At 38.5% G+C, this 27,255-nt stretch overlaps 5 protein-coding genes across 6 annotated transcripts; 3 read left to right on the top strand and 2 right to left on the bottom strand.

The window, feature by feature from the left end:
* Window positions 1–1,111: 1,111 nt before the first annotated feature.
* On the bottom strand, window positions 1,112–8,065 carry LOC137944099 (probable protein arginine N-methyltransferase 6). The gene is made up of 13 exons (XM_068789623.1): window positions 7,741–8,065; window positions 6,437–6,502; window positions 6,212–6,280; window positions 5,702–5,737; window positions 5,318–5,383; window positions 4,907–4,975; window positions 4,723–4,800; window positions 4,403–4,481; window positions 3,565–3,659; window positions 2,776–2,860; window positions 1,842–2,044; window positions 1,587–1,705; window positions 1,112–1,479 (listed from the first exon to the last, which is right to left on the bottom strand). Exons 1-13 carry the CDS (start codon window positions 7,972–7,974, stop codon window positions 1,437–1,439), a joined length of 1,242 nt encoding a protein of 413 aa, XP_068645724.1. The 5' UTR covers window positions 7,975–8,065; the 3' UTR covers window positions 1,112–1,436.
* A 3,083-nt stretch (window positions 8,066–11,148) lies between these two features.
* On the top strand, window positions 11,149–17,758 carry LOC137945033 (transcription factor SRM1-like). The gene is made up of 2 exons (XM_068790904.1): window positions 11,149–12,609; window positions 16,924–17,758. The coding sequence occupies exons 1-2, from the start codon at window positions 12,230–12,232 to the stop codon at window positions 17,420–17,422; spliced, it is 879 nt and encodes a 292-aa protein (XP_068647005.1). The 5' UTR covers window positions 11,149–12,229; the 3' UTR covers window positions 17,423–17,758.
* Window positions 17,759–18,578: 820 nt separating this feature from the next.
* On the top strand, window positions 18,579–20,066 carry LOC137944389 (putative GEM-like protein 8). The gene is made up of 4 exons (XM_068790062.1): window positions 18,579–18,965; window positions 19,051–19,131; window positions 19,381–19,655; window positions 19,791–20,066. The coding sequence occupies exons 1-4, from the start codon at window positions 18,815–18,817 to the stop codon at window positions 19,980–19,982; spliced, it is 699 nt and encodes a 232-aa protein (XP_068646163.1). The 5' UTR covers window positions 18,579–18,814; the 3' UTR covers window positions 19,983–20,066.
* Window positions 20,067–21,681: 1,615 nt separating this feature from the next.
* Window positions 21,682–22,344, top strand: LOC137944098 (kunitz trypsin inhibitor 5). The gene has a single exon (XM_068789622.1). The coding sequence runs from the start codon at window positions 21,721–21,723 to the stop codon at window positions 22,342–22,344; it is 624 nt and encodes a 207-aa protein (XP_068645723.1). The 5' UTR covers window positions 21,682–21,720.
* A 93-nt stretch (window positions 22,345–22,437) lies between these two features.
* On the bottom strand, window positions 22,438–26,394 carry LOC137944097 (uncharacterized). Of its 2 annotated transcripts, none has more exons than XM_068789620.1 (6): window positions 26,288–26,394; window positions 25,407–25,552; window positions 24,151–25,037; window positions 23,967–24,072; window positions 23,171–23,352; window positions 22,438–22,784 (listed from the first exon to the last, which is right to left on the bottom strand). In XM_068789620.1, exons 3-6 carry the CDS (start codon window positions 24,915–24,917, stop codon window positions 22,511–22,513), a joined length of 1,329 nt encoding a protein of 442 aa, XP_068645721.1. In that variant the 5' UTR covers window positions 24,918–25,037; window positions 25,407–25,552; window positions 26,288–26,394; the 3' UTR covers window positions 22,438–22,510. The 2 variants fall into 2 exon arrangements, with proteins under 2 accessions (XP_068645721.1, XP_068645722.1); XM_068789621.1 differs by lacking the exon at window positions 26,288–26,394 and adding an exon at window positions 26,056–26,103.
* Between the last annotated feature and the right edge of the window lie 861 nt (window positions 26,395–27,255).

Here is a 27,255-nt window from a genome sequence, read left to right as displayed (position 1 = left end):
CGGTAAAACCATCAACCCAGAAAGTTTCTGAAGAAAAAACAAACATCTGGGTCGTCTGCGGAGGAGATGAAAATGAAAAGGATTGAATTAAAAAATATGGGTGCAGAGAAATACGACAAGCAGAAGCGAAGGTGGGTGGATAAAAGAAAGACTGGGAACTGGGAGTGGAGAACTCACAAAGGAAAAGAATTTCGAGTTGGAAGACATGCGATAAGGCATGAGATTCAAATAATTGAGGCATGATCACGCCTAAAAGTTGCAATTATTACTGATAATATAATACTGCAATCATCTTCTCTCTTTCTCTCAGAGCCTCCCACTTTCTTCAACTCTGCAAGCTGAGAGTACAGTTTCTGGGTAGAGCCTCTGGTACATTGTTTCAGGGGAGACAGACGGACAATCTAACCAGTCCAATATCAAAATCTGAACACTAATTTCTGGGTGGAAAATCGTACTACACCCTGGAGAGCAGTACTGGAGCTTTTGCCAGGTTCTTGTGACTCCAGCATTTTCTGCTTCTGGGGTCCGCCCATGAATGGGCTGAGCAGTGCAGAAATCTGATTGTAGCAGTTCCTGAAGTGACGGGCATCGATTGGATAACAGAGAAGAATTCATGGTGGGTATGAGTGAAACAAGGAGACTGAAATTTGGTTTGATTCATCTCATGACCAGACTTAGGAAAAGGAAAAACAAATCAAATGCCGGTTGGTTAATATAAGAATAAAGAAAGAATCATACAGTTGGATGCATCTCGTTATGCAGGTAAATCATCGTATTTCCATGAGAGGGAAAGGAGGATTATACTAAATAATATTTTGGATTGATTAGGTAAAATGAGCTCTATTTACAACAGAAATAACAACCCCAATCACAGTTAGCTAAATATCAAGTTACTTGATTAAATGGGGTTATTTAAAATCAAAGAATTGCATATTAAGAAAGGGGTTATTTAGATTATTTTCAAAGCGTTGAAAGAGTCTGAAGAGGAACAAAAATTTCTTCAGTATGGAATGGTGTTTGTTGTCACTAGTGCAATTCATATTTCACATTAAGCATTCTCGTCAACTCTTTAGACAACAATAAGCCTTGAAGCTCTAGCACCTCCATCAAGAAAAAGAAAAAAAATACATTAAAAAAATTTAAAATACAACCTTTTGCTGTGAGACAAGAATCAGTATTCATATGTTTACTTAAGCTTCCAAGCCCTACTGGAACCTGGTCACATGAAAATATGGAAGTGGATTGCAAAAATTAGTGATCAGCAGTCTTTTGGATGTGATGGGTGTTAAATTAGAGGGAGCTGAAACCCAATTATGCCCACTGTGGAGGACGTTTTGCCCCCAGTAGTATAGATGGTTCTTGATTGCATGACCAATAGATAGTCCAGTAAGCCGCCATTGTAGCAGAAAACGACCTCAACTACCGGGAAAACATGGTCATCGCATCACGGATTCTTTCACAAATGCTCGACCACCAGAACTGCAAAAAGGAGAGAACTTACATCAGTGAAAACCAAAACGGAGAAATCACGAGATAGGCACAGGCTCTGGTAAAAGAATATGTACTAAATATCTATAAAGACTCACGCATATTCAAGGTGAATGTTCAAGAAGCGAGCGTTCTCCTTGCTCTGCGATAATGTTATAGAGCCTTCGATTACTTGATCCTGCTTCACATCTATCGGATCGAAGAAATAAAGCAACGTCTGCATGTGTAAGGGACCGGGAATAAGTTTTAGGCAGTTCATAGGTACGTGTGAAGCAATGCATCCAAAAAACTGAATACGGCAGTTTACAGCTCACATAATAATAAGTTGTGAAATTAAGAAAAAGGATTCTCACCTGTTGCCAATGAGTGGGTGGATCTTCAGGAGCAGTAGAAAGGACAAGTGCTTCATTAGATCTCGGCCTCTTATTTCCCAGATTAGGATCATTTGTAGAGACATTAGAAAATGGCTCATTGCCAAGAGAGGAGTGGTTGGCAGTAAAAATAGTGGGTACACGGAACTCAACATCAAACCAGAATGCAAATCCATGAAGTGGTGCTGTCATGAACATATGTGGCTTAAAACCAGTGTGAATTCTAACAAGCAGTAATAATAACCAGAAAGAACTACAGAAAAAACAGAAAAGAGAAAAGGATGATACAGGAATAAGAGGAAAAAGATAAGATATTTAAATCGGAGACTAAGAAACAGACAAACAACTTAGCAATGTATAAGCAGTTATTAGCTCTGCTGGGTTGGAGGATCATGCTATTAATCTCTCTCAATTGTCTAAAAGACAGATTACTCATTGTTTCTGATGCTATTTGCCCCTAGAGGAACTCCCAAGTTCCCTTGCACCTCTTAGCTAGATAGGGGAATCACCTCCAATTGAAATGTATATAAATAACTACAACGGAGATAACTTTTTATCAAAAGTTCACAGCATAGCAGCTCATCTTGTTTCCATGTCACGAAAAAATCTTCTGAAAATGATTCATGTGCTGACATTTGATACACACCCAATAACATGGAGGCCCTTACACAATCATGCAATATGTTTTTCCATATTTACACAATTTCCTCACTCTTCACATTATGAGAGGGTTATTAGCATGCTTCTATTTTGACCAAGATATATGCATGTTCATTTTGAGAGACATGGTGTGGCAACATTTGAAATCCTAAGTGTGTACAATACCTACACTTGAACTTCTCCCAGACAAAAGATAAGGATGAAAAACATGAAGCACACGGACAGTTGTTTTTCTAAATTTCTGCAATTTTTTTACCTGTCATCATTGATGTAAATCTATATCTTGCTGTAATAGATTCAAGTTCCTGAATAGTGACAGTGTAGCAATCTACATGCTTTACCTGGCCACAAAATCCAAAACAAAGATTAATCTTCCCAAGGCACTGAAAGAATCAATCATAACCACTACCTACATTCCACAAAAATTGTGAACCACAAATAGGAACTAATGAACAGATCAGCTATTCCATAAAAAGACATCATGATCCCTTGAGGGAAAAAAATTATTTTCTGAGACGGAATCAAAGATATGAAATTCTGACCAAGATAACTGGAAATTCCAACCAATAAGAATCCTAGTAAGCCTAAAAAAGGGATACAGGCTCAGCAGAAATTACTTATTTTTCAAGACCCTGTTATAAGTTCTATCCATATACTTTCTGATTGCCTGTTCCTATTACATCCAGTTGCAATCTATTGGAGTTGAGAGAAAAGGTCAAATGAATTTTAATATGACTTTACTATTTTTTTTGTCCTGAAATAACTCTCATCAACTAGCACTATTATGATGTGAACCCTTAGGGGTAATTCATCAAATTCGCGACAACTTCATGATCCGGTATTAAGTGTTAGAACTACACAATATAATCTCATTACTTGCCCTAATAAATACAATCAGATACTTTTCATAGTATATATAAATAATATTAGATAAGAAGACCACTCTGCCCCAGAAATTGATGTGGCTGTTAAGCTATAGGCTAAGAATAAGATATTTCATGCAAACAAGCTCAAATCCCAGAAAGATAAATAGTAAGAGACTCACCACAAATGGCCATGTCAAAACATTCTCACCCGTGATAGTCTCCACAGAAGGCTCCTCAAATGCACACTGTTTTGCCAGTGGTAACATTGCAGACACTGTAAACAATTAAAATCAGTTCCCATATTTAATGCTTTCAAAACTATCTAATGAGACCAGTTACAAAATGACTGAAAGTTAGGAAACCTTATTGGACTTATAAGCAGATGTTTTACAAGTCCAAACTGACTAGGGACTATTGTTCCACAACAACACTCTTTTTAGTTCTAATAATAATAATAATAATAATAATAGACACTAAATTAAATTTAAAAAAAAATGTCCCTATCTTGGAAAACGGGCTTGACATGTGAAGCACACATGTAAAGGTCAAATAGACAAACCCTGCCCAAGATGAATAATATACACATGAGCCACAGCAACGTTGGCCAGAAAACACGCTCAAGGACCACAAAATAGAAAGAAACAAAGCATGGATTCACTCTAATACCATGTCAAGTTAGGTTGGTTCCTCCTAAATGACTAGTCAAAGTTAGGATATATCTCTTACCAACTACTAGGCACATGATCTTCGAAGCCCAAACACATCTTCTCGTTCTCAAAGAATCAGTCTAAGACAGGGAGCCTAGACAACCACAAAATGGTGGGCCTTTTTTAACTTGATGGAGGGACATTTTTCATCCACCAATAATAAGAGAAAAATACGTAGTTGGCCAAAAACTCCCTACTATCCCTACCATTCTCTCTCTTTTTTTTGGGAACATATTAGGTACAAAAATAGTAAAGATGAGATTCTTTAATCACTTTAAAGAAAAAATAAAGCCATTATTGCAGGACTCACTATCGATCCCATAGACATTGCGCCAAAAATCGATGCTCTCACTGTATCTCTCTGGATGTGTAACAGGTGCCACATATAGCTGCCACAAATCAAAACACCTTTAGACATTTATTTATTATTTATATTTGCAATTATGGAACATTTCATTAAAAATAAAAGTAGTACATATCACATTAAAAGACCAAGCCTCATGTCTATTTGTTATATTTTTCCATCACAGACTTAACACAGGAAAGCCAAGGAAGTTAATTTTCAAACATTAGAGGAATTAGATATTTCTATAAACCGGTCTGAGCTGCATATGCAAGGAATCTATTTACTGATGCATGTGATGGAAGAATAAGCCCTCCAGGTTTGAGCCAGCGATCCCTTGCAATAATTACACTGGACAGCATACTCTACAACAAGAAAAAGAAAGTCATCATAGTATTTCAAAAGACTCATTTAAGTCGAACAAGAAGAAAATTAAAAAGAAAATCAAACTTGTTAATCCACAAAAGTCACCTCATATAGAAGCATGTAGCCCATCCATTCTGAGATGATGATATCAACTTCCTCGTCAATGTCTACATCCTGCAATCCAGTATAAAGACATTTAGCACAAGAATGTGGTAGTGATCATCCTGATCCTTTCCTGAATACCTAAATGGCTGGGGAGAAAAGTCGCTCTCTGTAGATCTATTCTTTTACAGAAGTTCAAATGCACAAAGACTGAAAAGCGAGGGGAGATACCGCCGTTCTTCACTTGTTTGGAGATAAAAAAGAATTCTCTCTCTTTTGCTTTCCCCTTAACAACATATTAATTGGACTGATCTATTGTTGCCCTTTGCTTTTGATCAATATTCTACTCAACAAGACATTCTTCATGATCAAAAAGAATATAGATAAAGACACTGAGAGTCAACAGAAGCATACCTCAACTCGACCAAGCAAAACAATGACCTTGTCATCCAAATTATTAGCTTTAACAACTTCTTTTGCCTGTGAAATTTTAAAATGATTAAAGTCCACACAATGAAAAATTTGACTTCACATTAAAAGTTATGATCAAAGTAATAGAATTATTATTTGAAAACGTTAATTTCATTAAGAACCAAGAGGCCAAATAGCATAAAAGGCTGAATAAGGAGGGGAAATCATAATAACAGAGATTGATGATCTACCCCATCCTTAGCTAATTTTTCGGAGAGATTATTAGCACTTCTGCTAGTAAATTGAACACTTTTTTTAGATAGGTAAACTGAAAACTAATTGCTACTAAATGATGATAAAATAGACTACTAACAAAGAAGAACATACCTGCACAGCAATGTCACTTGCATCTATTGCATAAACCTGGAAAAGGAAATGGTCATACAATTTCAGAATATGGTAACCATTACAGGTTATAACATTAAAAGGTATGGAACAAAAAACAAAAAATTTCAATCAAATCCAGCTTTATGTAGGGCCCAACGAACCTTATTTAGTTTTCAGGGAAAAAGCCTGAATTTCCTTTCTTTATTTATTTATGCATTTATTTAATGCTCTTTGTTTATTGTAAGATTCGCATGGTCAAACAAACTATAAGAAGTAGAAAAGTCCCTTACAAGAAAACAATCAATTATAGCAGGAACTTATTACCCACACACGTTGGTTTTGAAAGTTGGGTTCAAAGTAGATGACCAGACAACATTCAAAGTCAGTTTTATGCATCCACAACTCCAAACATAGCACAATGCAAGAGAAAGACTAAAACGGATGGCATTTATACAAAGAGAAAGGAGGTTTTACAAAAGTTCTGTACTTGTAAGAAAATTGAAGTCTTACCCGTTTTGCACCAGCTTGAGCACAAAATATTGAAAGAATGCCTGTACCACAACCAACATCTACTACAACCTGTAAATAAAATTTCAGTTTAAAAAGTATTAAGTTGAGGGAGAACTAAAAATATATCTGCTAGATAGAGCTTAGCAATGACTTCTTTTAACAGCAAATTATCCAAATTGTGAAAGCAGTATAGACCAAAAAGAAGATTAAGACAAATGATATTACTTTGCCTGCAATATAACTCTGATGCTGCATTATAGCTGATCTATAGGTTTCAGTCCTTACATGATCCTGTGTATAAGCAAACAGAGTTAGGACATTCTTCAACTTACTTTATGAAGTTGCAACCCATTTTTTTTAATAAAAAAATAAAAAATTAAAAAAACATGTTTGAACTTTGAAGCCATATTCGATTTGAGAAAAAAGGGGTTGCTTGCATGTCCACCCTGCACCTGTGAATTTACAACTGATATGAAGGGTAAAATGCAATCCTTAAAGATGAGGAAGAGGACCAAGTGAAGAAACCAGTCATAGCTTAAAGGTGCAAGGCCTGATCATGCAACCTGGCCCATACAGCTGAATTCTGTTATAGTTTACACAAATATTGTTTTTCATAAGAAGTGAGAAAGTATCTGTCTGTCCACATGTCAATGCTGAAATGAAATATCTTATAACAGCTCAACAATCACTTTTATAATATGAAAACAATGGAGATCGTCAGAGCATGTCTAAACTGAATGTTTTACAAGTTTATGTTAACATCTTGGTGAGCTTGTTAAAGGAAGTGGTGATATGCATTAATAAATCTAATGAAATAAAAAAGAATACTTATTGATCAAGTTGAAATCACGAATATATCGAGCCATCATTTGGCAGTTGGCACCATAGATTGTTATTCAAATGTGATTAGCTCCACATGTCGTCTTATTCACATTTTAACCAGACACGAGAAGCAGAGAAGAAATGCTAAAAATAATCTTGGTGGTTTCACAGCCATCCCTCCCAGAAGAGCTTAACCGGTATACTATATAGACAGTAATAGCAGTTTAAAGCGATATACTTAGAGAACTGGAATGCTTCCAGCAAGATTCTTTATGAAATAAGTGACAAGACACACTGAGATTACTGCAACATAGCAGCCAAGTGCTCATATGAACCTCTCAGAAAATGCAAATCCAAGCTCTGATTGGTACAAACATTAAATCAGAGTCCATGTAATGTATATAAATTTAAATTAAAAAATGAGCTGAAACAAAACTTCGCACGATCATTGACTAAGGAAGAGATGGGCAAGTTTGCGAAGCTTAATCCGATTCTTATTGACCACCACGACCTCCTCCTAAAGCTTGCCTATAACTATAGCTTTCGGTTTCGTTTCAAGAAGAACACAGAAAATCCACTAGACCAGGACTCATATACTGCAATAAAAGCACATGCACAAAAAAAAAAAAAAAAAAAACCACATGAATGAATATAACAAACATCTTGATTTCAAAACCAAGTCAAGGGCAAAGGGGTAGGTTTTTCACCTTGATCATCTCCTCGTGGATTCCAACATGCGAATACGACTGAAAATAAGCCCTATCGAAGTCCGTGCATGGAGGCTTCACGTAATTAGAACCCCTTAAACCTCGAGATCCCCTGTACTCCCTGGAGCCACGACCGCCTCTCCGGAACCTCTGCCCCTGCCCGAACGCAAGCCGACGCCCGTCCGACAGATCGGGGTAGCGGTTGCCGTTATCGAAGCCGGAATTCGGCAGCATTTTAACGGGACGAGGCGGCAGAGGAGAGTGAGCAGTCGGCTAGCTGCAGCCGCTTGGGTGAGGGGGGAAACCGCTGCTGCAAATGGCGAGTTGCCGCCCTTTCCCTCCCAAGATTTAAGTACGAATGAAGGAAGAAATGAAGCGGCGAGTGCCACAGAGCTTCTGTTGAGTTCTTACCGAGTCGCGCCCTCATGTGAGAAGACGGCACTCATCATCTGTTGTTGAATTACCATGTTAACCAGTCCACTCTCCATTTGTCATTTTGAAAATTGTTGAGGGTAAAATAGTAAGAGAGGAAATAAAAGTTCTGGTCGGTCTCTTTTATTGGGTTATGCCAAGCCTTGTATGTTACCCGATGATCTAGTCCAGTTAAAAAGGCCCATGCCATTACCTTGGCTATATGGTGCATTTTAGCTCGTGTGGATAAAATTGGATTTAGGGCAAAAAAAAGGAAAAATGGCACTCAAGGGTAAAAATGAAAAAAAGATCAAAATTCAAGGGTAGAAATGGGAACCCTACCTTCTTTTTCTTTTGATAGATTCTTAGAATTTCTATTTTTCTCAAGTTTTTTCATTTGATTTTATAATTTTATTTGATTGATGTAATTAAGAAGCTTAATTGATTGAGAAGTTTTCTAATTATTTAAGTTAAAAGGGGAAAAGGAGATGGAGCCTCGGGAAGAACACTTCTTAATTTGCATGCAAGAGTGTGAGATCCTTCCGACCTTCTCCTTTCTTCTGGACATAAGTTAGGAATCTTTGATGGGATTTTTTTAGAAAAGAGAAGAGATCCACCCTTTTTTGCGACAAAGACGAATACAAAATATTTAGGTATTTATGTAATTTTTTTTAAGATCATATAATTTATTAACTATTTTTAAATTTATCATGTAAAAATTATAAATCATATAAAAAATCTGTTATAATGATCAGATGAATTCTGAATCAGGCTATACTTGTTTGTTCTCGAATCTTTAATTCTCAGTGAGAAAATGGCTCAAAAAAGCTTCGTTAATGGCGAAAAGTTTTTCAATCTCAGGCTTCAATTACCTCAACTGCACGCAGGACCACACTGCAGAGTCTGCACCGAGGGAATCACGGACGACAACCTTACTGAATGAACGAAGAACGGAAGGCGCCAAATCCCACTGCTCAGAGAGTCTGCGCCTCGTATTTAATTTCCTCTGGCCCCTCCACTCCGTTTCGTTTCCTCTCCCATCTCCGCCACCTCCTTCTGTCATTACGAGCTTAGAACTGATTCCTGGTCACGAACAGAACTGCGTTTTCAATAAATAAAAAAAAAAGGTCATCGTCCAAGTACAACTCTGTACTTCGATCATTATTTAAACTTTTAAATAATCTTGAAGTTAACATCATACTATATCACCCAGAGTCTCAGGAACATTTTTTTTTTTTCTTCTTGTGCCAGCAGGAAAGCTAAATAAATCAAATTTATGCAAACCGGTGAAAGTTAGTTGAGAGAAAAAGATTCGAACCAATGCCTATAAGAATTCGTTTGTCTCTTCATAAAATCAATCAACATCATCTGCAGAAGCACATAAAGTTGTGTTGAGGAGACCCATACCGATCAAGCTCAGGTTTGCAGAAGCAGCTGAGAAGAAAACAAAACGATCAACGTCTATATCATCATCGTTCCGAGAGGCCACATCTCTGTCACAGTGGCTGGAGCCTTCGATGGATGCCGTGCTTGCTTGGAATGTGATGGTTCATCTTTGATTGATTTCAATTCCTTGATAAAGTTGGCGATTGTGTTCCTTTGCAACTCTTGGCTCCGAGGAAGGGGCACAGGAGCTTTCTAGCGACTACACTGTTCGGGTCTGAAAGCTTTCGACCTTCTGGTCGTGGAGTTGCAGTTCATCTCCGTTTCGTTTATATTTTTTCTTTATTTCTGAACTCTGAAAGGTATGGGGTGAAAGAAACTCTTGAAAGCATCGTTTGAAAGGGGAGCATCGAGATATTTTTTTAGAATGATCAACTCTCTTGTCTTTTAGTAACTGGCTTTCAGGTTTCCTGTACTTCATCTACGATCGAGGTTTCTTACTGACCCAGGTCGCAAAAAATCATGAAACGGTCGGCCAAGTTACGCACTAGAAGCATCATAATTCTCTGCTGATTACTCTTCTACCTCCGTGGAAGAGCTACTTTGTAAGATAATAAGTGGCATTTGAGAATGAAATGAAAGACAAGAACAAAAATCTGAGTTATGACAGGTTTACTGCGTTGTTTACTGCTGGCAGATGGATATCTATCTCCTCTGAGACTCAATAGCATTTTCGTTTTCTTCTTCCGAATTTTTTTCCCTTGGAAATTGAAAAGTGAACTTGTTAATCTTTTGTTACTTTATTCTTCTCAAGTGGTAGAAGATATTAGTTGGGTCTGCAGATTCCGTTGCTTTCTCACTTTTTTTTTAGCAATTTGGAGCCTTTCGATTTCAGTTGTCGTAATCGTGTCGTTGCAACTAGCTGCTCCGATAGGACCCGCTGCATTTCTTCGATAACCAATTTAACCTTCAGCGAATTTCACATCTACCCCAGTTAGGACTCCGATTAATACAAGCTTATCTGCTAAATACCAGATAATAGAAACCTTTCCTTTGAGAGTTTTAGCTTCCGCAACACTGGAAAGATTTGGTTTATTCCGTGGGGATATCTTTCCCTTGGCGCTTTCTCTTTTGCAAAAAGATTGTTTTTGCAGATATTCAACCCATCTGTATTATCTTATCACCTTCGAGATTTTTAGGTCTAATCCTTCCTTGTATTTCCGTTTTACCTTCCTGAATTGGTTTTAGACTTGTTTCGTGGTGTTATGTCAAAGACTATCATAATTATCTTCCCGTCGTGTTAGTGGTTTTAATCAATGGAGCTTCAGATATTTCAGGCAGTTATCTCTGCAATCCCTGTCTATGAAAGGTCATCAAGTGAATGATCAATCGATCATCTTTATTTAAAGCAATTGATGTTCTCTATTCTTAGGTAGGCAGATATTTATGGCGCACTACAGAGCTGAACTTCTATGGAAATTTTGATAAACAGGTAGCAAAAGCAAGAAGACTTGGGAAATCTATTACCATTCCCATTAGAGGTATACGTTTTGAAAGACAGTTGCCTTCGTCTTTTCTGTTGGGTTGAAGAGCAATAATCGTGTTTTGGCGGGTTTGTTTCCTCTGGCGGTAAAAAAACACCCGGAGACCAAGAGCGTCTGGAGCTGAGTGTTACTGTTCTGTCCAAAATAGCGAAGCGAAGGGTGCTGAAAATGACTTTTGTCGTTTTAGGATAGAAACTGGGTGAAACCAAGGGATCAGGAGAAGGCAGGTCTTTTACAGCTATTGTAGAGTCAAAAGACGGATGGAGTGGACTTCACTTACACGGCCTGGGTCGATGTCGGTGATTAGAAAAAGTATCTGATTGCGTGTTTTTACTGTCAGATTTTAGACCGGAGCACTGGGACAAGAGGGAATTTTGATTTTCACTATTGGTTATTTTCTCCTTTCTTCTTGCGGAGAGATGATTTTATTTATTTAGTCGCTGTTTGGTGGGAACTTTTTAGTTATTTCTGTTTGGATTTCAGTGAGTGCACAGAAGGGTGTCTGGAAATGGTGGACTGCTATTATTTGATTGGAGAGCGGAGGTCTATGGGAGGGTCGATCATTTTAACGAGGTTTGATTTTGGGGTTTTTTGTTGAGAAAACAATGAGGATCAAGGGGTTATATGTAATTGGGTTTTCCTTCTGAAAAGCTGTTTTTGAATCTCTTTTTACCAATAAAAACATATGATTCCTTTGTCTGGTTGTTGTGGTCTCTTTCATCTCGCAATCCAAAAACCCTAATTCCTTCTGCTAGAATTCTATTCATAACCTCTCTTATTTCTCTGGCACCACCAAGCTCGCTGCCTCCATTTACAGTGGTTGGGGCTTTTCTTGTTGTCTGAATGAATTGCACTGTTGCGGCTCTGCCGAGATTTCTTGGAATGGTTTTCTGTTTGAGCATTAGAATTTCTGACGTTTGAGCATTAGAATTTCGTCAGACCCAGATACCTTACTTTCTTGACTGTTGATTTTCCTTTTTAGTGTGTAGTGCAAGACCGCCTGCTGTTTCTGGGTCAGCATCTACCTCTCCGATCACCTTTAGTTATTACACAAGTGTGGGGAACCTCTAACAATATCAATCGTGTGCTATTGATTTTTTTTTTTTTTTTTTGCTCTGTGGATTATGCTCCTTGCTTAAATAAGTACCACAATGGATGAGACTGCCAAGAGCTCCTCTTGGACTAGAGAACAGGAGAAGGCATTTGAGAATGGTATAGCAACTCACCCTGAAGACTCCACTGATCGTTGGGAGAAGATTGCAACCTCTGTACCTGGAAAAACCGCCGATGATGTTAAACATCATTATGAGCTCCTAGTGGAAGACATTAATGGCATCGAATCTGGACGGGTGCCTCTGCCTTGCTATGTTTCTTCCTCAGATGGGTCCGCCGAGCACACAAGTGAAGGCGGGTTGAGTAGGAAAAGCTCTCATTTTGGCCATTACCGGAATGATTCCAGTCATGGGGGGAAAGCTTCAAGATCCGATCAAGAACGTCGCAAAGGAATAGCATGGACAGAGGATGAGCACAGGTACTTCTTGTTTCTGGGTCTGAGCTTATATAGAATCTATGGATATGGAATAGTTGCTGTATTGGATATGCACCTCCTTAATTAAATAGAGTTGTTTCAGAAAAAGTAGTGGAAGTACTTTTGACTGTGATTGGTGCTGGCATGATCTTACACATTCATGGTTCATTCTTTTATTACTTTAGGCTTCATAGTATTGAGATACCGAGTTTATGAATTACCTGATTTTCTTCTTTTTAATCTGCTTTACGCTCACGTCTTTTGTAGGTTTGCATATTTTCCTACTTGCAATAACTTACACGTCTTCTTCATCTCGGATGTTTGACTGGGTCTGATTGAAAGTTAGGTCCTGTATTAGTACTTTCTTACTTTATATTTCAGCTCCGAGGCTACTATTCTTCAATTGGTTTCACCTTTAGAACGCTAGACTGGCTATGGTGATTTTCAAAACTTCTAACTTTTCATTTTAGATTTCAAGGGACTATAAGGAGAAAAGGAAAATAATTTAAACATTAAAAAAATCCCTCTCATCCTACGTGAATCCTTGGGTATTAAACTGGATTCTGAGAGTTGACACCCAATAGTAAAAGAAATAATCATACTCATAAGATATGCTATTTCACTGTAATCAGATTTACTAGAGACAATAACTTTGTTGAGGACAACTTGTTTGTTGTATTGTTCTTATAATAAGATTGTGCCTACAAATAGAGAATAAAGAAAAATTATGAAACTGTAAGGAGACTAAAAGCTGAACATCAAAGTCTTATAAAATATCCAAGCTTGGAAACCTGGATTTGTTGTCTGGACCTCCTAATAGACTCTCAAAGTGCATTAGTCCAAAGTGCCCTTGACGAGGTAAAAAGAGACGCACTAGTATCCATAATGTTCTAATACAATTCTCCCGGATAAACCTTGCATACATCTGTGAATGATATATGTAAAGTTACAGTCAAGCTTTACTGTCGTAGCAAAGTTATCGTCCAGCTTTACTGTCGTAGCAAAGTTATTGTCCAGCTTTACTGTCGTAGCATGCATTGAAAAGAGTTCTAAGTTGGTAATCTGTCGTTATTTATCCTTGTTATCTGTATGGTATTATTTTGTATTTCTTTGTGTATTTTGGTAGATTTTGCATAATTTTCTGTATCATAGAGGACAATAAGAGCTTGTTTAGCTTTAGCTCTTGTATGATCTTGGTGAATCAGTTTAAAGTGCAATAAATGGTTCAGTTAATTTATATTGGAGAAACTCAAGGTATTAATTACACATAAATTTCTTTTTTTTTTATTTTCTAAAAGGAATTGATTTGTAGATGGGGGTAATTACAAAGAACTGGATGTTTTCAATTTGTAGCTGTGTTCTTACTATTTTAAAATTTTCTCATCAAATCTTTGATTATAGGAATAATAATGTGCTTTAATGATGTAAATGTATTGATTATAGTTCTCATATGGTAAGAACATGTGTTCTTTGTTACTAATTCTTCCTTTAAAAAAAAAAATCATATATGGGTTAAGAGATGATATGAGATTGATATGACAAACCAATTTAAAGACCTCTTGTTGGGTGGAGGATACTTGTATCAGATGGAAATATGATTTCCTGATAAGTAAAATGATATACATGGCAAATGCTTGCTATTAGCATCAGTGAATTTCAGGCTTACCAAGTACCTTTCCCGGTGAAGCAATGAGGTTTTACATACATATTGATCGCTGTGCTTCATATTCAGAACAATCTTTAGAATGGTATAACTTTTAATGCAGGGCAGCTTGTTAGCAGAAGTTGTAAGAGTAGATAAATGGTGGAATCAACAAAGTAATCCTTGATTTTAATCAATGTTGTGCAAAAGCCAATAGATGGTGGAATCAGAACCTCCAAGCTGAAAGAGATGTCATTGTGGTTGTGCATTAGGTTTTAAGACAACTGTAAGAAAATAACTATATTATTGGCAAACCTTAAAAGCCCATAAAGCTATACAAAATTGTGTCTTCTCAATCTAATCGAGGGGACCAACTTTTGAAGCCAAACAACTAGTGAGACATGATGAACTTACTGATGTCAGCAACTTGGCCAACTTGCATGTTATCCACTTTTAGCTCTTTCTCTGTATTTGTCTGTAGTGCTTTCAATTTGTTACTGGATAACCTTTGGTTCCTCAAGAGTATTGACAGCTGATTAAATACAGCTTTGTTGTGAGACCTAATTTCAACTTTTTGTATACAATTTGCCAATTGAAGTCTAGGACAGGAGAGGCTTGAGTAATTCATTGTCGTAAGTGGGAAAAAGTCCCATATTAAAAAATGTGAAGAAAAGTTAATGGGCAATACAGTTGAGCAATAAGCCTCCGAAGTGGCTAGTCATTTTGGGATAGAGCGCTCAACCCAAAAATACAACATGGTATCATAGCAGGTTATCTGTGTATTATTGACTCCATAAAATAGGAGTTTGTATGTTGTGGGCTTCATGAAGGAGTTTGTGTGCTCCATTAGAGGGTTGGTGCCCACATTTCATGCCCATTATGTGTAAGCTTGGACGTGAAGGGTAGTGTTGATTGGAAAAAAGTTCCACATTGAAAAATGAGAAGAAAAGTTAATGGATTATGAGATAGCTAGTCATTTTGGGATGGACCAGGCTCAACCCAATGATGCAACACATTGTTTTCATGGTATTCGTCTTGATAATGATGGGAGGAAACTAGTAACAGCTGTATGGCAGTCCTTCGAGCTATAAGGTGATTATGTTTGTCAAGAGCGAGAGATATTGTATATTAATAGCCTACATGGTATATCCTATTTTTTTTCTTTTTTTTGGAAGATGGTACATTTTAGCAGGCTTAGAGGCCAAAACCAAAATAGACAACACTAGGGAGGCTGATTCTTTACAATGAGAGATTGGAGGGAAACCCATCTTTTGCAAAGGAAGTCAGTTAAACCATTAGGCGATCTCAATACATGATTCCAATTACAAACACAATCTGAGGCAATATCAACAATCTTGAAAGAGGTAGACCAGAGTCCTCCAATTGTGGGCAAGATGACCGTTGATTCACCAGATGGGTTTCATAACTTTTATAGTAAGACTTGAACTCCAAGTGTATTGTCCGACTAAATTTATTCAAATCGAACCATTAGCTGCTTAACCTTTTGAAATTTATGCAATTTTTTTTCAGTACTCTTCAGTAACATGCCATATCCTGGACTATAAAGTCCATTTCCATTCTGTGCTCAGCTTGAAATCACTGGTGAATCAATTCCAATGAGAATTGGTAGAACTTGTTGGTTGAATAATAGGTGGGATATTTCTCAAGCAACCTCAATTCAAACTGGTTTACTTAGTGAATGAGTCAGTTGATACAAACTAGCTGGTTCATGCAGTTTTTGTTGTATGACCTGGTTCAGCCATGAGATGCATGCTAAACTTGGATAAATGTGTCAGGGTCATTTCAGACACAAAAAATGGATTTCACTTATTGTGGTGTTTTTTTTGTGTTTACATGCATGGGTAAGATCTGTACTGGACACAATGATTGGAATGTAAACTGCTTTTCATCTGTGGTTTAATTTCTATATGTAATTTTGTTCTCTGTGTTGATTTATGTTAGTGGTTAAATTTTTATGTACAAAGGATACATAGTTAGGGGGAGATATAAGGAGAATAAGCTTTATTAAGTGTATAGGGATATTTTTGTAGTTTTATCCTAAACCTATTATTTAAGTGAGCTGGGGGTCGTGCACTATTCCCAACGAGCCTTATTCTGGCTCTTCTCCAAATTCCTCTCTCCTCAATTTTCTCCTCTTCCACCACCAAAATCCTTACTTTTTACAATAATCTCATAACAAAATAAAGCTTTCTAAAAGCAAAGTTGATTCTCACCTATGTCAGAATAACATGTCTCTCTCATCCTGGAAAACACAGTGAAGTGAATACTCCTGTCATTCTACATACCTTCTCCCAGTTCCACTGAAAGCATTTCGTGCATGGAGAGCAGAATGGTAGTTTTCCTAATATTATTTTCAGACATTATGAGATTTCTGATTTTTATGGTATGAAATTACTGATATTTATACTGTCTTGGGCATGGATCTTGCCAAATAACATCCGGTATCATACTACCTATTCAACCTTTTTGCTTCATTCAGTCTGTATTATATTTTTCTTTATCACAACTTGTGTTTATTTATTCGCCACTTTCCACATTACGAACAAGTGTTGAAATCTCTTTCAAAAAGTTTGACATCTTCATCGTATTTCTGCATGAAATGCTAGGATATAGATGTTTTTTTGAAACACCTGATGTATCTTTTGATGAAACAGGTTGTTTCTGCTTGGATTGGACAAATATGGGAAAGGTGATTGGAGGAGCATATCTAGAAATTTTGTGGTATCAAGGACACCAACTCAGGTGGCTAGCCATGCACAGAAGTACTTCATTCGCTTGAACTCCATGAACAAGGACAGGAGACGATCTAGCATTCATGATATCACCAGCGTGGGCAGCGGGGATATATCTGCCCCCCAAGGCCCCATCACAGGTCAATCAAATGGGACCACTGGCACATCCGGAAAATCTTCCAAGCAATCGTCTCAGCCCCCACCTGGCACTTCAGGAGTTGGTGTATATGGAACACCTACAATAGGGCAACCAGTCGGTGGACCACTCGTTTCAGCTGTTGGGACTCCAGTCAATCTGTCTGCACCACCACACTTGGCCTATGGCATGCGAGCTCCTGTTCCTGGGACTTTAGTCCCTGGAGCACCAATGAATTTGACTCCAATGACATACCCAATGCCACACACCTCTGTCCTCAGATGACGACACGCCTCCATTGTACAAATTAGCAGACAAGACCGATCATGGCAGTGCTCCTCCTCCTCTACCTTCTTCAGGCAAAATAAGCAAGCCATGAGCAGCGCATGGGTATCAACCCCATTCTTAGTATATTTGTAGACTGTAGTTGGGTTTTTGTCGATTCATATCATGTCTGAATAAGTAGAGTATGAAGTACGCTAATGTGTACATGCGAAGTATGTAGGAAAAACAAAGTTGCAGCATGATGGCCAATGCATTCTGCCATATCTCATTCACTAGCCTAGTCTGCAGATGTAAAGAGAACCCCATATCATTTAGTGCCTGAACAGCCTTTACCAATTGGTCCATACTTCGTCTTCCTTTCTTGCTGATGGCAGACGTGATCCGAATCTTTTCTCTTTTTGTAGGGAACCATTCTCTGTCACTGACCCATTTTGATGTGTTTACGTGTGGAGCCACCATTAGGGTCTTTAAGTTGGTGGGTGACTCAGAAATGTCGATGAAGTGGGCTCCAGCATATCTTTTGTTTGGTCGCCCTGTAGATTGCTTATGTTCCAAGACTTGAGACTGGTGGACGTGGGGCTGCTTTCTCAGCTTCTCTCAGGCATTTAATCAAACATATCTTCACGTAGTGCTCAGAATTGAATTCACGTGGACGCCCTCATGAAAAGGCTAGTCAACATATCCTTCCCAATTCATCAAAAAGGCTGTAGTTAAAATTTATAGGACTCTTGGAATCAGCCAATTGGCTTTTGTGAATCAGCGTTCAGCAACATCTACTCCTACAAACAGGTGACTGATAAACTCGCTGCTGAAGGATCATTCTTCCATTTCTCTCTAAAAATTCAAGGAGACAAGCTTTTCGTCACTGAGATTCTTCCAACATTTCTAAATTTTTTATGTGAGATGCCAGCTCGAAAGTTAATCTTAGTAACAAACACTAAAGAACGATAGATCATAAAAAAAATAACACCGACAATACCTTTTCAGGTGTTGAAAAGAACGATAATTTCTGGCCTCAAACTTCAACCTGAATTTAAATAGATTAAGACAGAAGATCAGTTAAGAGAAAAGGTGAAAAACTTCCGATCTACCCCGAAAAGAATTCGATTAATTGCAAATGCTGTAAAAGAATAAAAAAAGAAGCCAGCATTAGAACTCGCTTTTCTTTCCTTGTCTTCTGGAGCTGATGAGGCGATGACAATGCCTTTATTGGTGATGAGCTGAAGATGACTCTGCAGGAGAAAGTTAAGATTCAATGCGAACTTTATTGTTCTGGGGGCTCTTATAAATTCTAGGTTGCTCTAAGAAGTCCCCCGGATTCCATTTCTGTTTCCAAATATTCTTGCCTTTGTTCTGGCTTGAAGCAACAGAAGATCAAAAGCAGGATCAAAGATGAAGTCGCCAGTACGCGGTCATGTGATTGGAGTTCCTGTCAATGGTGTGGGGTACACTGTAGTGGAAAAATCAGAGACACTTGGATCGGCTCCCTGCAGCCCGTTTCTTTTTTCTTCTCATTCGCGTAGTTCTCCTCAATCAAATCAAAGTAAGAATCCCCTTCTCTTTCACTTTCCGCCTCTGTAATGGTCCTTTTGAGCAGATTAAGGATTTGGGTTTGTGTTAAACTGCAGAAAAAATCGATTCGATCATTGGCTGGATGAACAAATTCAGTAAAAGAGCCGACAGTTTTGCAAGCGGCTTCCGAGAACACGGTACGCGTACTTTTACCGTTTACGCAATGAAAGTTTTTGAGTCTGAAAATTTCAAATACAAGCGACTCTCAGCTGTTTCGGCCAGATCTTTCGAATTGCTTTAAAGACAAACTCATTACATCTAAGGCCTGCATGGAAACTCCTAAAATTGATCAGCAAGTGCTGATTGTATCGAGAATTGATTAACCAATCTCTGTAATCCAAAAAATGGGGAGGATATTGAATTTTATTTCTGGAATGTGACTTCAGTCAAGACGGGACCGAAGATCTCTGAAACTGTGATGGGCAAGCTGAGCTTGGGCGCTCGGATTCTTCAGAAAGGAGGAGTAGAGAGAGTCTTCAGGCGCATATTCAATGTAGGGGAAAGTGAGAAGCTTCTCAAGGCTTGCCAATGCTATCTGTCAACCAGTGCTGGTCCCATCGCAGGTCTTCTCTTTATTTCCACAGAGAAGATTGCCTTCTTCAGCGACAGATCTCTGACCTTCACATCTCCCGACGGAAGATTGTTCAGAACTCCCTACAAGGTAAACTCACTATCCCAGAAACCCAATTCATCAAAGAAGCTTTTTAATCAATCCAGTGGAGGTCGAAGGAAGGATAATGGGAATGATACAACGGCTCTTCTTTTTCTCTTCCCTGAATCTTGTGACATCGTGCAGGTTTCGATTCCATTGAAGAATCTCCAGAGAGCAAACCCGAGTGAGAACGTGAACAAACCGAGCCAAAAGTACATTCAAATAGTAACAGTGGACAATTACGAGTTCTGGTTCATGGCTTTCATCAATTACCAGAAAGCTTTCAAGTATCTCCAGCATGCAGTCTCCCTGTCTGCAACAAATTTTCCTCAATGACCGCTATCATGCGTTCCCCTGTATTATCAGATATCTGCTCACCCATTTTTGTATCTTCCATATCTGTATATGAATTATAGAGAAATCCAGTACAGTTACAAGAAAATCTCGAATTGTTTGATTACTCAAAGCTGACAATTGCAGTGGTGAATCGTAGGAATGATCTTGTGGAAGGATGGAACTGGGTTGGATTTGTGCTGGAAAGGGAAGTCCAACCCCTTGTGATGCTTATTAATTTAGATTAATTCCATGCTTATTAATGGACAAGAAAATATTTTCAATATTATTCCATGATACATTCTCACATTCAAGATTAAAAACAACACATTTATAATAATTTTCCTTGAATTTGATTAACTAGTAAAAGAAAGGGAATTTTACTAAATTACCCATTTTAATAAATATTAACAAAAATAACTAATTTTCAAACTTAATATAAAAATACCTAATTTTGACTGATCCACTGCACATGTGTACTGTCCCACCCAATTAGTTCTAATCCACTTTAGGAATATCAATTTCAGAATTTTAAACCTAATATACTTCTCATCATACTTAAATCAAATCAGAGCATGATATTTTAGAACCAATTCAACCTTAATCCAAATTTAGGAACTTCAATTTCATAGTTCTAAACTCAATTTAGTTATAGTCATACTTAAATCAAACAGAAAATTGACATTTTCAGAACTCAAATTGATACCAATCCAACTCAGGAGTCTCAATTTCAACCCTATACCAATTTAGGAACTTCAATTTCAAAATTTTAAAATTAATCTACTTCTAATCAAGCTTTAATAGAGACAAACATGAAATTTTGGAACTCATTTACCCTAAATCAGAATTGAAAACATCAATTTCAGGTGCTTAACCCAATTAATGCTTCTTTTCACATTTGATCAAATCCAAAACATGAAATTTAAGTACCCAATCAGTTTTAATCTAAATCAGAATAATCAACTCAGAAATCCAAAACTTTGATACACCAGTGAGCACCCTCAAATCGAACGGAACACCATTTCAGAACCTTGCCGGTTTAAAAACTGAACTGAGAATACTTTAGTTCAGGGAAGAGAAGATAAAAATAAATAAATAAATAAATAAACATAAAAGGGGTCAGGATTTGAGGATTAAGGTTTAGGGTGTGGAGCTTAAGGTTTAGGGTTTGAGGCTTTACGGGGACTAATGGTCTGGAGGTTACTATCATCAGCATCCATCAATGAATTTTAGAGGTGCCAAAGTTTGACCAATTACCCCGCCGGCGAAGACCAAAATACTCTGCATTAATGGCTTATCGTACTCAGACACGGCAAAGCCTTCTATAGGTCGAATGAGTGAGTAATCATCTCCTAGTTTATCCAAAAATGCCACGCTGGACTACCGCCACAACCCTCACGCTAAACGACGCGGCTTTTTAGAAATTTAATGAGGCCTTTGAAGCAAGTTAATCTGTGTTCTTGGACACAGCTTGCAGTCAAGTGGGATGTTAGATTTTCTGTAATTTCAAGATCCCGCCGCCGCGAATTGTGATCCCTTGTCTGTCTCTCCAATCGAGTGTGAATTAACCCACGAGTTTTTCTTCCTCCGTCAGCCATTTGGCGTTTCTTTCCCATCTAGATAAACATAAGAAACAACAGATGCCTACGACTAATGCCCTCTCGCGAGTCTCCTCTCTTTATAAATACATGAGAGATCCAGTCTACTTTATCAACTTCTTCAGTCTTTCCCTGTAGCCGCCATGTCCACCCAGCAGCTTCTGTCGGCGATAGTCCTCCTGTTTCTTTTATCCGCACGCGGTCCTGCCCTGAGTGTTGCTGATAATGGCAAAGCCGTCCTAGATATATCAGGGAAGAAGCTCCTCTCGGGTGCCGAATACTACATTCTTCCGGTCATCCGGGGCCGCGGCGGCGGACTAACTCTGGCCTCCCGAAATGGGACTTGCCCATTTAACGTGGTCCAAGAGAGATCGGAGCTCGCAAACGGTCTGCCCGTGAAGTTTTTCCCGGTGACGGCCGAGGAGAAGTTCGTACAGCTGGGGACGGATGCCAACGTGGTGTTCTCGGCGGCGACCACCTGCGTGCAGTCGACGGTGTGGAGGCTCCTGGGTCCGGACCGGGTGACGCAGCAGAGATACGTTGCAACCGGCGGCGTGACTGGAAATCCGGGTCTGGGTACGCTTAGCAACTGGTTCAAGATAGAAAAATCTGGAGAAAACAAGAGTGACTACAAACTTGTATTCTGTCCTAATGTCTGCAACTATTGCAAGGTTATTTGCGGGGATATCGGCGTCTTCGTGGAAAAGGGGAGGAGATGGTTGGGTTTCACCGATACCCCTTTCCCTGTCATGTTCAAGAAAGTCTAGGAAGGTCTACGGCTCTGCATATGAAGAACAATAAAGCAGATGTCCCTGTCTTTCCTCATAATCGTGTATGAATCTTCAAGGCAATAACCATATAGCCTCATTATCATGTAAGAATGGTAAACAATGAAAAGAATGAAGAAACATACTCAGTTCTTGTCCTCTACTTTTACGAAGAGGAACCATTGCAAAGAGGGAGTACAGATTCCTCTAAAAATGAGGTGAGCTGTGAAGTGTAGAGCTCAGGAGAATTGCGGAAATGATCAACATGGGGTGAAAAGACAAAGTTGCACGCCTTCACGTTGTGTCCGGCTCCTCGCTGCTTTTCTATGAATGACTCCACAGATTTGGCAGGAATAACCCGGTCAGCTGAGCTGTAAATGTATAATTGAGGACACTTTGGCTGCTCTGATGTAAGTGTATCCAACACATCAGATAACCTCCTGCACATACAGACACCATGCCACATGCAACTTTTATTAGGAGCAGAAACCGCGAGTAATTTGATCTGATTAGCCTGATCCTTACTACAAAGTGCAAAACTTCCACAACAAAACAATCTCATAAGGATCAGATTATATCTTAACAATAAAATAATGGAGCTGTACCCTGCTTCCTCACGTTCAGCTCACAAGTAATATAGGAATAAAACTTGAGATGACATCCCAATTGGAGTATAAGCCTGTCCCGACTATCTAAATTGCGGTTCTTAATAGGCAATGTTCTCATCCAGCTCAGAGCTAGTGAGTTACAAGCACCCTTTCTGATGTCCTCTATACTTTTAAGTGATTTTTTTTAGCTATCATGACTTAAATACACTAGACAGTACCTGTTTACAGAAGGGAGATTCAGAACCACTGAAAAGAATTTTTTCAGTATTACAAGCAATGCTTGTTCTGCAACTGGAGGTTTGACTTCCATGGTGGCTGTGATATCATGGGAAGCATGATCTCCTTTTGTAGCAATGCTCTGCTTTTTTAAAAATGCAGCGGAGAATCCTGAAGCCCAGACCTGAAAACAGGAAAAAGCAATATACGTCAGAACTAAATAAATTAGACAATGGAGCATAACAATGTTTCCATGAATGTTAATTAAAGTCCCAAAATAGGAACACTCAGATTCTAGGACACTGACTTTCAATTGGCCATACGCAAGACTGCAATAATGGAAGTTTCAATACTAGCAAGTATATGTTAACATTAAGAAATCCATTCACAGAACTGAAAGTAACTTCAAATAGCATGTCGCCTGGATATAAAAAACCAACACATCAGAATAGTACTAAATATTCATCCAAATAGCAGCATCTAGATGCCAGCACCAAGTTCAGTACATGTAAGACCACCGGACTGACAGACAGGATGCACAAAGGATGAAAAGAACCAGCTTTTGTGTATATTATGGTTGGAACATAGAAATAGAATCTGAACCAAAGCTATTTCACCTTTATCACATTGCATTTGCCACAAAAGACATAACGCTAAAGAAACATTGCTTTCCCAGCCTCAAGATATTGCAGACACATTTTTGCTCTATGTTGTTTTTCTTAACTTGATCTATGCTCTACGTTTAGATACCATATGAGAAAAGTAGACCACAAATATTCACCACAAAAGTAATTTCACCTGTGGGTCAGGGGATGCAACAGGTGCTGAATCCACAATGCAACCTTTAATTTTCTTCATTAATGATGGATCTTGCTTCTGAAACTTCTCCAGAATAGCACCATAGCTGCAGCAGCGACAATACAATTTAGCTAACAATCTAAAGATACACATAAACACGGGGATAAATGAGCATACTACTTACATGAGCCAACCAGTGTTACTAAAAGTATGAAAGATCAGCTTCTTCCCCTGCTCTTCACTCACCCAACTGGCTAAATGGTCAGCGAGTGACTCCACATTCTGATCAACTTTTCCACCAACATTGTAACTGATGATGTCTGACATGGGAAATGTGAAGGTTACAACATGAAATCCCCTGGAAGTGTACCACTCAGCATAAGTCTTAAGATGCTTCTGTTTGGCTCCCAACCACCCAAGCAGAATCACAACAGTTTGAGACTTCTCAGCCAAGCAATCAGGTGTTGATGAGATGCCATCAGCATTCACCTTTGGTAAATGCCATTTGTATAAAACCTCCGAAGGGGAAGAAACAGGAAAAGATGTGAATTCAGTTGACCGTGAAAGCTGAGCAAAATTCACAGACCGATACAATTTGACAAGAGCAGGAGGAGAAGCAACAGTTGCTGAGGAATATTGCAAAAAAAGGTTTTGATTTTGTGACCATTGAAGTTTCAAGTTAGGGGTAGGATAGTTAATGCTCTCTAATGGAATACGAATTCTAGAAGTAAAAGAAAGTTGGGAGAGATTAGGTAACGAAATTTGAGATAACCAGGCCTTCAATTCTTTTAATGAGTGAAAAGAATGAATATCAGACGGTTTTGTACAGAGAAGAGAATGGGAAGATGTAGAATTTGACAATTTATCAGGAAAATCCGAAGAAACAGCAACTACACCAACAGCAGCCACGGCAGTTAAAGGTCGACGAATGATTCCTGACAAGCCAGACATTGCCGCAAAGAATATCTGGTTCCGATAACACTATGCAGAAACAAATTGATAGTGCTCAATACTTCGAGCAAAATAGAGAAACCGGCAGCACCAAAAAACGAAAGATGCTAAGAAATACGTCTGAAAGCAACAACAGATTTAGTGTCAATAACTCGTTCATTCAAGAACGAGATTTACTCTTCTTAGAGAAAGTAAGGCACGAGATAATTGATGAAAGTATGAGTCAAATCAAATTAAACGACTTTTGTCGGCAGGGTGAAAAAATTGAAAGACAAAAGTGCACGAGATAATTGATGAAAAAATGAATCAAATCACAATAGCTGACTTTGGTCGGCAGGAGGGAGAAAAAAGAAGGAAGTCTACCCGCGTAACCTCACATTTACATATCAGATCAAGAGGGTCACGTAAAAGTTACGAAATGGTGTCGTCTTCTGCCACATGCAAAGTCCAGAGAAGAAGAAGAAGAAGAAGAAAGACGTGTGGCCTTACCGAGAAGTCTACGATGGACGAATGGTACATTCATAAGAACCAGGCTGCCAAGGATCTTGACAGCCTGGCCATCACGAATAGAAGTCCTTCGGAAAAAAAAGACGCTAGCTACAGTATCAGCTCTCCCTTCGTCTCCTGAAAAATTTCTGTGACTCGGAAAATAAAGAAAACATCAGGAAAGGCTATCAATCTTTACCGCCAAAAAAAATAACATCACATAAAACAGGAAATCCAAGTTATTTTCGGTTCCTAGGAAATAGTAGAATGCTGTGAAACAACGAAGAACCAATCTTCTCATGGAATAAGGAGTTTTCAATCAGCCAAAACAAAAAAATGCAAATCCTGCCCCGAAAATGTTTAGTGATTACTGATTGAGGAAAACGATTCAGATTGCCAAAGAAATACGTCAAAGCAGAAATAAAAAAAATAAAAAATAAAAAAATAAAAATAAAACGAAAATTTTAACGTATTGAGAAAAACCGAAAATTTTACAATGAAAATAATAATAATCGAAAGAGCCATCACCAAATTACTAAAAGTCTCCAATCTACCATTCAATCAACAACAAAACACATCGAAGGACCCAAAACATACGATTGTAACTAAAAACAGCGAAATTGCGGCCGAAAGCCCAAAAAAGAACACCCACCAAATGAAGCCAAAAGACCCAACTTCCGGAACTCCAATCCCAAATCCCCCTTCGCCGGAAGCCCAAAAAAATATATATATATATATATATATATATATAGCACAGAGAAGAACGCCTAACAGCCAACGAAACGGAATAGAAAAAAACGACTTGAACCGTGTTCTGTTGCCTAAAGTCGCGTGCCGTCTCAGCTATCATCACATTAATTAAAACAAAAACCTCAAAAACTTACCGAATTTCACCCTTTCGAAGAGATTCGAAAGTTTGCAGACGGAGGGAGAACGAAGAGAGAAACAGAGAGGCCCGACCAGGATTGTGCGGACAGATACTTTTGATGGGGATGGATGGCATCCCACAATCTGGCGGAGGACCCGCCAAAAAGAGGCGGTTCCCCGAAGCTTCTGGGAGCGAACGGTACCTTTGCGGACCTCCGTTTCTTTTTTCCGGCCCCCGTAGCGCTCTGTGGGCCCTGTCCGCATGTTTTGAATGTGGGAGCGGTTTTATACACGTGGCGTAAAGTGATTTGAAGAGCGTATTTAATAAAAAGATTATTTTAACTAGTCAACTCACAAGTTAAAGGAAATCTCGAGACTTATCTTAAGAAAAAACTGAACGAGTCAAACTCGTATTCCTACAACTCAGTAACAGACTCCAAATTCCTGCATTTTATATGGCCGTGAACCATACTCGTCCAAGAAACCACATTTTTTACCCCCATACTGCTAAAGATTGTTTGAGCCGTCTGAAGTCTCCCATTTCTACTGTACCTATCAATTAACGCAATTATAAAGAAACACATCATCGACCAATTCAAGTCTGTAAACCATTTCGTGAACTGTTTTACCATGACCCAGATTTTCTTTCCATCCACAAGTTGAGATTGCACCAACCATGGCCAAGGGGTCTGCTCTGTATCCAGCAAAAACGATATCCAAAAAAATCGAAAATGCTTGTGGGGTTCATTAATTTGCAGGTAGAGAGACACGAGACTGGTGAGAGACACTACATCTGGGTCCTGTATTTGGTTGATAATTATCTCCGCTATCCTGCCAAAACTGGCATAGGCATTGAAGATTTTGTATAACACAGGCTGGAAATGTAGGAAACTTTGGATTACTCCCTCGACTTGTTGGGTATACGATTAAAGTTCCACGTTGGTTAGAAATGGGGTGTCTTGCAACCTAGTCTCTTGCTTGTCGT

The sequence above is a fragment of the Aristolochia californica genome, unplaced genomic scaffold (genome assembly GCF_029961685.1).
Source record: "Aristolochia californica isolate CCGP_79_NKW_82.1479 unplaced genomic scaffold, dmAriCali1.0.hap1 SCAF_11, whole genome shotgun sequence".
Lineage (NCBI taxonomy): Eukaryota > Viridiplantae > Streptophyta > Magnoliopsida > Piperales > Aristolochiaceae > Aristolochia > Aristolochia californica.
This window is presented reverse-complemented; position numbering and strand designations above follow the sequence as displayed.

Excerpts from the sequence above, each read along its gene's own strand:
- LOC137944098 (XM_068789622.1), top strand. The coding sequence starts at position 21,721 with ATGTCCACCCAGCAGCTTCTGTCGGCGATAGTCCTCCTGTTTCTTTTA.
- LOC137945033 (XM_068790904.1), top strand. The coding sequence starts at position 12,230 with ATGGATGAGACTGCCAAGAGCTCCTCTTGGACTAGAGAACAGGAGAAG. Across the intron at positions 12,610-16,923 it reads TGGACAGAGGATGAGCACAG|GTTGTTTCTGCTTGGATTGG; the intron begins GTACTTCTTGTT and ends TTGATGAAACAG.
- LOC137944389 (XM_068790062.1), top strand. The coding sequence starts at position 18,815 with ATGAAGTCGCCAGTACGCGGTCATGTGATTGGAGTTCCTGTCAATGGT. Across the intron at positions 18,966-19,050 it reads TTCTCCTCAATCAAATCAAA|AAAAAATCGATTCGATCATT; the intron begins GTAAGAATCCCC and ends GTTAAACTGCAG. Across the intron at positions 19,132-19,380 it reads AAGCGGCTTCCGAGAACACG|TCAAGACGGGACCGAAGATC; the intron begins GTACGCGTACTT and ends ATGTGACTTCAG.
- LOC137944097 (XM_068789620.1), bottom strand. The coding sequence starts at position 24,917 with ATGTCTGGCTTGTCAGGAATCATTCGTCGACCTTTAACTGCCGTGGCT. Across the intron at positions 24,073-24,150 it reads AGTAACACTGGTTGGCTCAT|CTATGGTGCTATTCTGGAGA; the intron begins GTAAGTAGTATG and ends TCGCTGCTGCAG. Across the intron at positions 22,785-23,170 it reads AATCTCCCTTCTGTAAACAG|GAGGTTATCTGATGTGTTGG; the intron begins GTACTGTCTAGT and ends CTGTATGTGCAG.
- LOC137944099 (XM_068789623.1), bottom strand. The coding sequence starts at position 7,974 with ATGCTGCCGAATTCCGGCTTCGATAACGGCAACCGCTACCCCGATCTG. Across the intron at positions 4,976-5,317 it reads TTTTGCTTGGTCGAGTTGAG|GATGTAGACATTGACGAGGA; the intron begins GTATGCTTCTGT and ends ACTGGATTGCAG. Across the intron at positions 2,045-2,775 it reads ATTTACATCAATGATGACAG|CACCACTTCATGGATTTGCA; the intron begins GTAAAAAAATTG and ends TGTTCATGACAG.